The sequence below is a fragment of the Corapipo altera genome, unplaced genomic scaffold, assembly GCF_003945725.1.
Source record: "Corapipo altera isolate COAL_440 unplaced genomic scaffold, ASM394572v1 0, whole genome shotgun sequence".
NCBI classification, from domain to species: Eukaryota; Metazoa; Chordata; class Aves; order Passeriformes; family Pipridae; genus Corapipo; species Corapipo altera.
The window spans coordinates 50,466,692-50,480,931 of record NW_020884872.1 but is presented as its reverse complement, the minus strand read 5'-3'; the positions used below and the strand labels follow the sequence as shown (position 1 = coordinate 50,480,931).

At 40.5% G+C, this 14,240-nt stretch overlaps 1 protein-coding gene across 2 annotated transcripts in view; it reads left to right on the top strand.

The window, feature by feature from the left end:
• The first annotated feature begins 2,586 nt into the window (after positions 1–2,586).
• Positions 2,587–14,240, top strand: part of UCHL3 (ubiquitin C-terminal hydrolase L3) — a 41,746-nt gene continuing 30,092 nt past the window's right edge. Inside the window, exons 1-3 of one of the 2 annotated variants that reach the window (XM_027646647.1) lie at positions 2,587–2,718; positions 2,935–2,946; positions 11,615–11,743. In XM_027646647.1, the coding sequence (XP_027502448.1) occupies positions 2,677–2,718; positions 2,935–2,946; positions 11,615–11,743 (183 nt within the window). In that variant the 5' untranslated portion in view covers positions 2,587–2,676. Of the gene's footprint in view, positions 2,719–2,934; positions 2,947–10,197; positions 10,268–11,614; positions 11,744–14,240 lie in introns of those variants that run through there. The other variant, XM_027646656.1, reaches the window with a different exon arrangement.

Sequence of the window (14,240 nt, the reverse complement as noted above, 5' to 3'; positions counted from 1 at the left end):
AAGGTGGTGAAGTACACGGTGATTTCAGCTTGTCTGCCCATCCACAGAATTAAACTGTGCATCTTTAGAAAATTCTGCCTTTTGGAAGTGTGTTCTATGAAGTTTTTCATGGCAGAGAACAGAGATTCAGGCTATGATGGTGACCTGACAGTACAGGCTCATCTTTTAGCTAGAGGACTGAGAAGTTCCTCTGAGGAGACACTTAGTATAGAAACTAGAAGACAAATGTCATGAGCTACAAGTAGACTGAATAGAGAGATGCTACAGTATTGTTGACAGGCCAAAGCAGAAGCTTCAGGCATAGGCATGTAGCATCACCATAGTCCTGCTCAGTAATAACAGGGGGTAAAATAAAATAAAAACATCATTTCTTCAATTAGTAAATTTAACATTTACAGAAGGCAGTGCAATTTGCATCAAAACTCTCTAAAGAACTACACCAAGTTCTTCAAAAAGCTCTTCAGGAGAAAGCGTATCAGTGAACTGGGTTCCTCCAGTGCCTGGGCCCTCAGCTGTGCCCCAACACCCTGCCCTTCTGGCCTCCTGGCACTTAGGTACTTCTAGGTACCACAGTACTTAGAGACAGCATCTGCTCCTCATGCTGCACTCCTTCCTTCTCTCACAGCACTCCAATTAGCCGGTGAGCTGGCACAGATCCCAGCTTTCCTGCACCCTCTCCGCTCACCGAGATGTACATGCGTTCTCAGACACCTGCTTCCCGCTGCCCCAGGTCTTTGTGCTCACAGGCCAGGCAGGCTGGGAGACCCAGCTCATGGGCTTCTACAAAAACCTTGTCCAAATGTCTGCCTCTGGAAGTGCAAGGCCCTGTAAAAGTGCTGCAAGGGACGCACAGGTCAGCTGCAGTCTGTAGAGGGTGGTGGAAAGCAGCAGTCAGGGAGGGCTGAGGCCGAGAAATCAGAGAATCACAGAATCAGTTGGGTTGCAAAAGACCTCTGAGATCATCAAATCCAACCTACAACCAAACACCACCATGTAAATTAGACCATGGCACTAAGTCCCCCATACAGTCTTTCCTTAAATACCTCCAGGGATGGTGACTCCATCACCGCTGTGTCTAATCACAGCTTCTCTGAAGAAATTCCTCCTAATGTCCAACCTGAACCTACCCTAGTGCAGCTTAAGACTACGTCCTCTCATCCTGTCACTAGCTGTCTGGGAGAAGAGGCTGAACCCCACCTTGCTACAACCTCCTTGAAGGCAGTTGTAGAGATCAATAAGGTCCCTCCTCTTCTCCAGGTTGAACACCCCCAGCTCCCTCAGGCACTCCTCATAAGACCTGTGCTTGAGTCCCTTCACCAGCTTCATTGCCCTTCTTTGGACCTGCTCCAGCACCTCAACATCTTTCATAAATTAAGGGGCCCAGAACGGAACACAGTACTTGAGGTGCAACCTCACCAGTGCCATGATGGGTTCCTTCATTTTTAGCCTTTCTGAATTAACTTGAAAGAAGGCATCTGGTATGCATCTGGTATGTGTACATATATAAAATGTAATTACACTGTATAAGCTATGTATCTATTACAATATGCTTTATCATGATGATTACGATATGCTTCATCGTAGCCAAAAGGCCAAGAAATGCTACGTTTATGGTCCTGAGATGGAATGTATGAGGAGACTGGCAGCTTTAGAAGAGAAATGCCATCTTTAATTGGGTTTAACACATATTAACAATAATTTTCAGCAGATCATATGGGGACCTCACTGCCCAGGTCCTTCCTGCTACACACACTGAGGTCTTTTCAGGTGAGGGGCAGGCACTGATCTCTTCTCTCTGGCAACCAGTGACAGGACCCGAGGGAATAGCCTTAAGTTGTGTCAGGGGAGAGGTAAGTAAGATATTAGAAAATACCAGAGGGTGGCTGGGCACTGGAACAGGCTTCCCAGGGAAGTGGTCACAGCAGACAAGACTCTCAGGCACATGGTGTGACTCTTGGGGTGTCCTGTGCAGGGCCAGGAGTTGGACTGGATGATCCCTATGGGCCCCTTCCAACTCAGAACATTCTGTGATGTAGGGGAAGCTCACTGCGACTGCCGCTCCTTCTGATTCCCTTTGTCCCACCTCGCCCCGTGTCCTGCCCCGTTCCCCATGGGTGTGTTTCCCTGCGCGCTGCCCGTGCCGCCGTTCAGCTCAGCTGCTGGAGGCCATTTCAGAGGGGCCGGGCTGTCGAAGAGCTTGGCGGCCGCTCCTCACTCACCCTTGGTTCCTGCCGGGATCGGCTCCAGCGGGAGCCGGAGGGGGAGCGGGAACGGACCCGACACGCCCCGGCACCGAGCGGCCGCGGCGGGGGCGCCCCCTAGCGGCTGCCGCGGGCCCCGGCGGCAGGGGCGGGCGAGGCACCACCCCTTGCCCCGCTGGGAGAATCCATTGCCGGGGGGAGCTGAAACAGTGCGGAGTGGAAGATTTGCCGGGCATTGCCACGCGGAGCATCCAGGGACGGATGGTGGTCATCGCCGGCCGCGCCGCCTCGGCCGCCGCTGCGGAGCGGCGCGGAGGTGCGGACAGGCTCTCGAGGGTTGTCTCCTCCTCGGCCCGCCCCCCCTGAGCGGCGCGGTGGCGCAGCCCCGGGTCAGGCTGAGGCGCGGCGGCGCGAGGCGCTGTCAGAGCCGCTGTGCGAGTTCTGCCCGGCCTGCACGGGGAGCGCCACCGCTGCCATGGAGCCCCATCGCTGGCTGCCCCTGGAGGCCAACCCCGACGTGAGTGCCCGGCATGAGCGGTGGGAGGGCTGCCCGCCCGGCAGCCAGCCTGCTGTGCTAGGATAACGGAGGGCGGGAGGATGGCGAAGGGCAGAGATCTCGGGGCCGCGCCGGGCTCAGCATCGCCTCCTCGGGGATGTCAGGGAACGGGAGAGGTCTTAGCCCGTGGATCCGACTGGGGTCATAACGCGCTTTTGTTTTCTGCTTTCTTTTCAGGTCACGAATCAGGTAAGCAGCTTTTATCTGAGGTAACCTTTAGTCTCTCTGCAACTTTGGGCCCGTCTCGTCTCGTTTTCCTGTATTAAAGGCTCCTGCTTCTCCTGGAAGAGTGCCCCCTTCCTCATTTAACGCGTGTCCGCGCTCAGTCGTCTCATGTTGGACCGTACTGGAATCTCTCACGTAAAGATACTATATGAAAGAAAAAAAAACAAACCAAAAAACCAACAGTAAAAAGAGAATAGTTATGGCCTGGCTATTAACGTAATAAAATGTGTTTCAAGGTGGGTTTTAATTAGTTAATTAATGATTAAATTATTATTATATATTTACATGTAATGTACCAGTTGTGGACATGGACATGATGGTTTTGTGCTCGTGTAAGGACTTGCTTGCATCTCTGTATCACAGTCTCATTCTCCTTTGGCTGACCATAAGAAATAATGTCACTTTACCATTTACACTTTGCAGCTTATACATGACCATATTTGCATGTTTTATTGTTGCTGTTTTTGTCAGGGTGGTAGAACCCACACTAGAGAAAAGAAGCTTGTTCTAGTGCAGAAAACAATGCTCATGCTAAATAAACTCTGGCTGAAGGGAAATCACACATACTCCAGCCCTGCATCATGTTCTCAGTGATAATTCTGAGCGTCTTTAACAAGCATTGGAGGTCAGATGTTGATTTCAGCAGGCCTGTTGATAATGTTAAAGATGGTGTTTAAGCCAAAACGCTTTGAAGCTTCCAGCGGTAAGATTACATTCTTAAAACTATGTTGTTGAAATATTTTGGAAACTGGGAATTTTTGTGTGTGAAGAATGTCTTGTTTGGTTTTTTTCGTTGTGGCTGCCGTAACGTCCAACCTGCATCTGCAGGAGAGTAAAGGGTTATTTGATGCTGGGTGATTTTGTACTTTATAGTTTCCTAGGGCAAATAATTTTACAATTCTTACGGTATTGCTGCTGTGGAGCAATTTGAGATGTTTGTAATCGCAGTTTCCTGAATTAAAATTGACAGCCTTTCCTGGGAGCCCTTCCTGAACATGTGCTATTATTTCCTCATGTTACTTGTTTGTTTTTTTTTTTTTTTCTCTTTTTGAAATTCAGAGGCTAAATTTCAGTTTGGAAGAAAATAAGTGTGAATAAATGACTAGTAGAATTTGAAATTCTCTAACTTCTTTTGACTTTCCAAATATTGACATGAGCTCATCATGGTACAAATTAAGTAAAGTAGAAATTGAGGAAAAAAAACTAGTGACTGGTGTTTAAGCTGAAATATTTTATATCACTACATGTTCCTTATATGGAGAATATCCTAGAAGAATGTTAAATGAATACTTCTAAGCGTATTTAAAATCCATCTCTCTTGTTCATTGGCTCTGCATTGGTGATGGATATCTGTCACTTGTGAATGAATATGCATTATAGGAATTTGTACTCTACAAGTAATTACTTGTTAATATTTCTGTGTAGAAAAGGCCACTTGAGACCGGTTAGACTTCCTGAGCAGTCTTAACTGAGCAGGGGTTGTTATTATCTAGACTGAGATGTGGCTATTTAAAAAAAAAAAAAAGGGTGAGCATTGAATGTGAATACACCTTGCCTTATTAGTCATTGTTCCTTTTAATCTCGTAATTTCAGTGATGAACTGTGTTGCAACAGGGCTGTTAGTCACAAGTTATTCATACCCTGCTTATGTTAAAACCAATAATAACAGTAAGTCAAGATTCAAATGAAGTTGCAAACTTCTTTTTAGAAAATCCTGTTGAGGGATGTCTGCAAGGACAGACATTTTTTTGCAGTACTCTGTACTGTGCTCTGTAAAATATTCCAGAAGTCTTCAGGATTAAAAAAAACCAGTGGTGTGCCTCCACAAACTAAAATGACATGCTAGGTGTGGTAGTGAACTCTTCAAACAAAAATTTCAGTGGCTTGTAAAATGCATGGACTCTGAAGTTTTGGATTGTAGTTAAAACTCTCATTACGATTTAACAAATGCTTAGGCTGTTTTGATTATTGTATCAATCATTCCCTTTTTTAATAGTAACTAGAAAAGAAGTGTACTAAATGCAGGTTCATTTGCTTTTAGTATATTCTTACCATACTCTGTGCTCTCTAGTTTTGAAATATAAGTTGTAAATTTGAGGATTTCAGTCTTTGTGGTAGAAATTCAGCAATAATGGAGAAGAACTGGTATTTCTCAGTTATGGGGTGTGTGAAATCGTTCAGAAATATCTCAAAAGTTTTTCTGTCTCTGAAAGTGTTTATATTATAATGCAAGTCTAGGAATTTCCAAGTCCTTTGTGGATATAGAACATCTCTGTGCCTATGTGCTAGAATTATTTAAAGCTTCAGAAACCGGCTGGTGAGGGTAAAGAGGAATATTCTTTCTTAGTTTTAAAGATTTCCAGTGGCAGTGACTCATCCAGAATACCACAGCTGTGTATTCGTAGTGATGTTTTTAAGGAAGAATGTACCACAGTTAAATGTGCCACACAGTGGTAATTGTAATGAGCAAAATCAGTGGTTAAATGTACCATACAGTGCTAAGGTAATTGTCACAGTACTTGTTTTTTTCTCCTTCACTTCTACAGTCTTGACAGAATGAATTGTTGTCCACCTCTGATACAGAATGAATTGATGATTCAGCATTTACAAAGCTCCACTTTGTGTACAGTGGTGACAGGGAATGGTTTCTTCTCTTTGACCTTCATCTGGGGGGCCTGCTGTGACCAGTGCTGCCCTTCTTCCTGAATCTCTTATGAGATTTTCCCCACTAATGGGAGAGAGAAGGCAAGCAAATTGTGTTTATCTGCCCACTGTTTACCACATGATGCTTGTCTGCATATCTTGTTCTCAATTTCTTCTACTACCCAAAGAAAACAAACCAGACTACATGCAAATTTTTGAGTGAAAAGATCAGAACACAAGCTGATTGTTCTTCATCATGATGTTGCTTCAGTCTGGCTTGCAGCCCACAATTGATTGCCCAGCAAGTGTAAATAAACAAAAAAGTAGTATTGATGGATCTTTTTCTTGATCTCCTACCTTTTTTCATTCTCTCTTCCCTTTCTTCATCTCACATATTCTAAGAAATTTCCTTACTTCCTGGATAAGGTACCATCAACTCCCATCATCATTAAATCCAGATAAGGGTAAAGTAATTGGCTGCATCTGATGAGTGCTAAAGCAGTGGCTTCAGGTAGCTCAAAGGTAAACTGTTGAGAGTTGGCTGTGGCTTGGGTTTCTCTTGCCCCATAGAGCCAGAACTTCCTGGTTCTTAGTTACCTTCCAGCATTATTTTCAGGCCTTTGATCCTGCTTTTTGGGGTTGGGTTTTTTTGGTTGGTTGGTTTTTTTAAGCCATTAAGGTATTGAGAGTCAGCTACATAAAGAGATTTATTTTAGCTCATGAGCACCCTTGACAGCTGTGACTTTAAAGTTACAGGGCAATAAAGATCTCAAACATAGAACAAATGGCAGAAACTGGATGCAGCCAATCTTTGACCATTTATGGAACACATATCTTCAGGGTGTTAGGCAAATACAGAGATGGATTAAGTATTAATTATCTTGGAAACAGTATCTTCCTAAGGTCTTTCCATTTTCTGAACTCTGAAACACTATCCCACAAGCTTTGCCAAAGGAAAGCTAAACTGATCAAAGTAATTGAAAAGACGGTGCTTTTGGTTTCTTGAAGTGTGTTGGGAACTAGCACTCATAGATGAGCTCCTGTGTTGGAGTGAAAGGATGTCAGAAATGGAGAAACACAGATGTCCTTCTGAAAATGCTTAGCTAAACTTACTTTTTTTTTCAGGTGAGGGAGTGGAGTTTAACTCTTGTGGTAAGCAGAATGAAAACAGTGGAGATAGCATGCATCTCCACTTGGAAAACAGCCTGTTGTTATGGGTGTAGACTGAGAAAGTGGAAAACTAGGAGGACTGTGTGTGTGTCCTTCTGTAAAGACTACACCTCAGAAAGCCTTCCACAGAGCCATCAAAGGGGGAGTGCTGGGACTATGGCACAGCATAGCAAAGACAAGGACAAATATGAAGGGATTGTAGATGTCCACTGGGAGAGCACGTCATAAATGGCTTCTAGTTTAAGATACCTCCAGCTATGTAGCTGTCTTACTGAGTTTAAATAGGTAGATATTTTGCAAAGAGAAAATTGTAATTTGTTTTGGGGTTATTTATATGGATAGTTGAAAGATTGACTTAGGTCTGTCTTTGTGTGTTTTTCAGTAAATGAAAGCAAAGAAAACCATATCTTTAATTTCTCTGTTTGTACTTGCCTCTTCTGGCCTTTTCTTATGCTCTTTATTGCTCAGTTTCTTAGTTCTTGTAACAAGGAAACCCTTACTGTCTTGAAGACAGAATGGGGTGCTACAGAGTGGAGAATAAGTGACAGTGGTTCATGTCATACGTTATCTTGTTGCACTGAAAATGCTGTTCCCCACTTCCACATTTTCCTTTCTTAAAGGACCAGCAGAATCAGTAGAATCCAATTATTGTTATAGTAGAACTGTAAAAAAGAAATATGTATAACAGCTTATTTAGAAGAGTGGATTTATCCAGCTCATCCCTGTTATGAATGACTTTTTAGATCATGGAAACAGGTCTCTTAAGTATAACAGGATATCCTGTTTTGAACCAGTGGCTCAGTAGCTGCATCTCAGGACTCTGCTGGAAGCATTCTAAAGCTCTTGCTTCCTGGGATGGTTTTGAAAGAAGCCTGGATCAGCTGGTTAGTCCAGTTTGGTGCATGCTTTGCGTTGCTGCTTCTGGGATGCCCGGGGCCAATATATACGCCTTTGCCTGGGCATACTGAGTATTCAGTTTCCAAACTACTCCTTGGATATATTAAAAATATATACCTCTCATTGTGAAGAACAGGAACACTAACTATAAGTCAGTGCTGCTCTTTTAGACACCCTAAAGAAATAAACACAAGTGGAAGGATAAGAATTTTGTGGGTGTATGTTTTCTCACATTTTTGATCATGTTGATGTTGAAGGTGTTCTTTCTCCCTCCTTCATTGCAAAACTTGCAAAACGAATTTGTCATGATGATAAATGGGCTGTATTCTCTGAACTTCATTATGAGGTCCTGAAATAGAGAGCTTGAGGATATTAAAGAATTTATAATAAATCTTGAATGTCCCAAGGAAGTCTGTTATAATGGAGCATCCCTTGTTTGAGCAAGATCATAATGGGGCCATCCTAAGTGAGAAGTAGGTGGTACAGAAGAGTAATGCACCTCATGTAAGTTCCAGCTATCTCTTTGTTCCTGGTATGCCTTTTGACCTGCTGTACAGAGCTAAAGTTTCTACAGCTCCTGCCTACCGAGGTGACACGCCTTCTCTGAGATTTATTGAAAAATTATTCCTTTGTTTTAATTCCATAAATGTTAAAAGAATGAAGAAATATATCCTTGTAATGCCCTAACAATAAAATGTTATTTGCGTGGTTCCTTTATTTTTAGAAAGGAATTTCACTTGTGAAACAGACTTGGTTTTGTTATATGCCTCTAGGAATTATGTATAAAGAATTGAAAGCAAAATATTGTGCATTTATATTTTTAGTATAGATTAGTTTAATAAGAATTGGATACTTTAAAGAATGAATAATTTTCTTGATGATAATCTCATCAGTTATATTTTACAGCTATGTTTTAATCCACTGAGTAGAAGTACAATAAATTGTAGACTTCGTTGGTGTCTTGGTTTGCATTTGTGCTTAGAAGAGGATTACAACAGTTGGTTCTTCCTACAGAAGCTCTTTGACTTTGGCATCTGAGTGTCTGGAAATGTTTGTGTGTTTTGCCAGTTTTATGTTTTCACAGTTCCAACTTGTATACAAACACCTCACTAAGATATGGAAAACTCAAAGTCTTCGGTATAACACCTTAGTATTTAGAATGTGACTATCTTGAAATATTTGCAGATGCTGTCCAAATTTAATTGCACTTAAATTTCAAGGTCCTATTTTGTTTCAGTTTTTGTCCTCCCTGTTTTTACATGCATGTGACAAAGTAGAAAAGCACGTTGCTACTTCAGACAATATTTAAATTGCACATTTACTACTTCAGAAGTTTTCTGTTAAAATAAATTGCACCCTTACGCTGCCTTACCCCACTTACCCTTTCCACCATCAATCCCACAGATCAAATCTTCTTGCTGTCTCTGTAATTGTGTTGGCAGAAGTAGTATTCTTAACGGCTGAAGTCAAGTCACCTGGATTGCCTTTGTCCACTGCATTTCCATTCTGGTTTTGAGGATCCTTAAATAATAAGCACGATCACTTTTCCTGTTTTTTAAATGAAATAAATCTCATGAACCTAAACAGTAGCCGGTGTGCCTCAGAACAGAATAGTGTATTAAAGATAACTGCTCTGTGTTTCTTTCAGTGCTTAACATCTGGTAGGTTAAAGTTGTGGTACCAACAATGAAAACAGTATAGGTTATACCACATGCTGCACAGGGAACATGTCTGAATGTTCTTCCTGTAGTGTTTTTGCTATTAACCAACATTTAGACATACAGATTTACAGTTTGTTATCATTTAGAATAGAATGAGGTAGGCTGGAAGGAACCTTTTGAGTTTTTCAGACCAGCCATGCTCTGTTCAAAACAGATTCTCAACAGCCTGTCAAGTTCTGAATTTCTCAGAAGATAGGGACTCCTCAGCCTCCTGGGCAGTCTGTGCTAGTGTTTTGCCATGGTTGTTATTTTTAAAATTTATTTTTAAATGCCTTCCTTATCGAGTTCAAATTTGCCTGTGTTTTCTCATTGTTTTACTGTGTACTGCTGAGATGATTCTGCCTCCATCTTCTCTGCACTTTCCCTTAACTAGTTAAAACCAGCAATAATCAAGTGAGAAAGAAGGGCCTTCTGGAATACTGTGGGAAATGAGAAATTCATAGTAAGTGCAGATAAGGGGTGCAGGAGTGTGTGTAAAGTAATTTCAAAAGTTGCTTTTTGAAAATGGTTAGCTGGACCAGTGAAAAACCAGGAAATGTTTTTCAGGAAGGTATTTTAAAATAACAAAAGAGACAACCAAAAATATGATAACAATCAGTAAAAGAAAGTTCTGAAACAGTTAATACTAGATACAGACGTGGGGGGGTTGTGGGGGTGGTGTTCCTAATCTCCTGTAAGACTTCTGTAATATATCCAAGTTTTTTTTTCTTTTCTAAGGTAAAAAGCTTGAAGACCTATAAATCAGCAGTGTGATAAGCAGTGTCTGTGAAAGAGAATCTGATACTCTCTTGTGCAGATCTAGGGCTGCTATTTTATGTTATGTTGAGTTCGTAGTATCATTAAGTTAAGAGAAGGTAAGCAGTGGAAAGTGAGTGAGCCCTTGAAGTACCCTAACTGTTCCTTCCAGTAGAATAAAATTGTTTGTGTAGTCACTGAGTAATTGGAACACAAAGCAGCACAGGTCTCTCCCTATAATTGACACTGTCTAAAAAGCATACAGAGCTGTCTGCTGTCCTTTAACAGGAATGGTTTTGTCAGTGGGGAAGGGGTACTTCACCTCCTGTTGCTTTACTGACTCCTTTTTGTACCAAAATCTTTGTCTGGCCAAGGAAAGAGCCAGAAAATTACTGAGGGAGGGGAAAATATAGAAGTCTAATGTAAGTATTAGTGTAGCTTATTAAAATTGAAGCTGTTGCTGGTGACATTTATTTTTCTGACTTTCCTGTGTCACATCTAATACTGATTTTTGTCCCGCTAGAGAACTTTACCTGGTTCCTAACAACTTGGTTTTATTCCTACAAATTTTCTTTTCCCTGTCCTTGCTAAATACAGTCTTGCCTTTTTTTTTACCCCAGTTGCCAAAGATTACATACCTGACTGTCACTGACTGAACTCCATCTTTTTCTTTGCATGTATCCACGTTAAAAATTAGTTCCATATATTTGTTTTAAGGATCCTTCCCGTCCTGCCATCTGTTGCTCAGATCTTACCCAAATGTCAGTCTCTTACACAGAGGCTAATGCTGCACAGTTTTTAACATCTACTTAATTTTTAGAAGGATATTTTAATCCTTTTTTTTTTTATTGTTTTCCAAGCCTGAACAAAACCCTCTTGATACACAGAGGGATATCTTCTTTGCCTATTTTGGGTCTGTTTAGTATTTTATTTTTGTTTTATGGTTCTACAATAAAGTTGTTAGGCAGACTGAGTGTTAAGATCACTGCTTGTCAGACTAAGCCTGTGCTCTTGCTGTTCCTCTGTAGTGCTGACCATCGTTTCTTGTCACCACTCTCATTGCTTACTAGAAGTTACAGTTTCTTGGATTGTAAAGTTTCTAGGTAGTATTGTAACAAGAGTAATAGAAGGTGCCCTATATCTGTGGAGTTCTAATTATGTTAAATACTTAATTCAGGAGTTTGTAATGCTTTAATGCTTTAGTAAATAGTGCTGTGAGTGTTTCCACTTTCCTTTCATAAAGACTATTAAAATGCATAAAACATGGGGATTTTGTGTGTCTTTGTTAGCACTATGATTTATTCAGCCTTATTTCTTAAAACTTGAATCTTATTTATTCTCCTTAAATTTTGGAAAGTATGACTTGTTGCAATGTATTTCACATTGTAAATACTCTGTTATGCTTCTGAAAAGATAGTATATGAACGTACTGATTTAATATTATACTATTTTTTTTTATTTTCCAGTTCCTCAAACAGTTGGGTATACATCCTGACTGGCAATTTGTAGACGTTTATGGTATGGAACCAGAGTTGCTTAGCATGGTGCCAAGACCTGTATGTGCAGTGCTACTTCTCTTTCCAATAACAGAAAAGGTAAATGTTTATTTAATAACCAGTTCATTGTTTTGGTTGTAAATGAAATGGGGATCAGCAGTTTGAATCTTGTACTTTGGTACCATAATAGATTCAAGGTGAGACTGAAGCCTTATTCAAGAGACTTCTTAATTAAAAATAACACAACAAAATGCTTCCTTCAGAACCTTCTTTTGATAACTTGCAAGTATATTGCTAATTTCTTTTCAAATTTGAATGGGAAAAGCTAATGTAGAAGCAGAGAGGAATATCTCACATTTTTCTATTATAGACAATTTATGACTTTTTTTTTAATATGCACTGTGAAATGGCTCAATTCTCCTATTTTTAGCAGAAAACTACAATAGCAAAGGCAAAATAAGAAGTAGAGTAGAGGACTATCAAGTGCAACTACTTTTTAAGTTTTCATCCTGTTGCACTGACCAAAGTTCCATCCACTTTCAGTTCAGTCATCAGTATTGATATGGCTTTTGCTTCATGGACAGATGGGGTGTATTTCTAAGATGAAAGACAATTTCCACCCCTTCTTTCTCTATAGTAGACTTTGGAGCACTTGGTTTGGTTAAACATTCAAGTCTGGTTCTTTTGTGTCATCATGTGTGTCTACATGGTGTTATTCATAGTGATCTTTCAATTTGTAAAAATCTTATGTGATTGTGATAAGGTCAACCAAAAAGCTTGAAGTAGGTCTGCCCAAACTTCATTCTTTTAATATGTCCCTCAAAAAGAACACGTGGTTTGTGAGGACAAACCACTTAGCTATTAAAGCTTAACTTCTACAACAAAATGTGTTTAAATACAGAGAAGAGTGACAGTTCAGTCTTTTTACATGTTAGGTCCTGTAAACCTCTGCATTCTCAGTTTTTCCAGAACAGCTATGCAGGCAGTCCGTTTCAAGCTTTATTTTGGCCACCTTGATAGTTTTGAGCTTAAGCAAGCTCTTCACTCACCTGTCTTCAGGAAATGTCCTCTCTGTCACCTTTGAGTCATTGTTATCTGTGTGCTGTAGTTTGTGTCTGGGTGCTCGAGCTACAGGTTCTGAGCTCCTTCTGTGACTGTCACTTTTGTTTTGCCTCCCTACTTACGTAAACCACCTTTTTTTTGGACCATGTTATGGGAGCACCATCCAGTGGAAAGAACAACCTTCCTCTTGTTCCAGAAGGCGTATCCAGTTTCATCCCGAAGAAGCATATGACAAAGAAAACCAGAGAAAAAACCATATGCTCTGTTGCATCAATCAATCAAATTTGTCCACTAGCCAAACATTCAGCATGTTAATCCTTCTGAAACATAAGGGACACAAGTGTTTCTGTCAACTGGTTAGCTTGAGTGTGTGAAGGCTGACTCTTTCGTGTGAAGTCCCAATGTTCTGAACCTTTCGTTCTCCTGTATGAACTCCACAAGACCCTTCAGCATTATTTTGTATTTCTGGAGTAATTTTCTACTCCTCAGCCTCCCTTTCAGAATGGCCTGTAATATTATGTTTTTACTTAATTTATTATTTGTTTCTGTTTCTTGGCTGTGTCTATGTTTATGAAAGTGTGCCTCTTAATTAATTTTGCTGCCTTTGCAAACACTTCTCTAACATGTCTATTCTGTCTGAAGTTCCATTTTTTCATGTTTCCTTTATATCAATTTTCTTTAACTTGCTTTTAGGGCAAGATACTCTTGTTGTCATACAGGTAATTTTAGGGTTGTTGTCCAGTTTAAAATTCAATGGCTTTCTTAGTCTGCATTGTGGGTTGTGGATAAAGTGAATACTGTGAGTGTTGGCCATACTGGACATGGTCTGATGAATGGGATAGCTCAGGTTAGGAAGTGATCTGGTCTATGCCTTGCTCAAAATTGTATTTTTGGTATTCTCAGCATTTATGTATTTATTTTTTGCCATGGAGTTTATTTTGGTTGGCAGGGAATGAATGGCAGCTATATTGTTTACCTTCTCTACTCTGAACTTTTTCTCCAATTAAGCTCTATGAAATTTTTATCTCAATTAAGCTTATTTTTTGGTAACTTGTAGTTAAGTGGTGCCAAGTTAAAATGGTTTGTAATTCTCTTGATATTAGTTAGATTATGAAGAACATTCAGACAAGATGCAAGTGTGGAATAAGATGCTGGAAAAATTTCTTGGGTTTTTTTTGTCACTGACGGTACATAGAGTCTGAGGGAAATTTCTCATGAGTTTTCTGGAAGAGTTCCTTGATAACATTCTGCATTCATATGTTCCTTTTGTCACATTTCCATAAAAAGCCCATCTATTTCAATTTTTTTTGTCTGCAAAAGTACCTAGTAAAAGAGGCAAAAGAGGAAGCATTGTCTGGAACATTTGCGGATTTCTTTCTTTTTCTATTTGAAATTAAAATCTTGAAAAAACAACCAAACAAAAATAAAACAAAGAAACAAATCCAACCAAAAAAACCCCTCAACGCTCCCCCTAAAGGACCAACAAACCACAGACAACAAAAAACCTCCACAAAACAACACACTATTGGGCAGT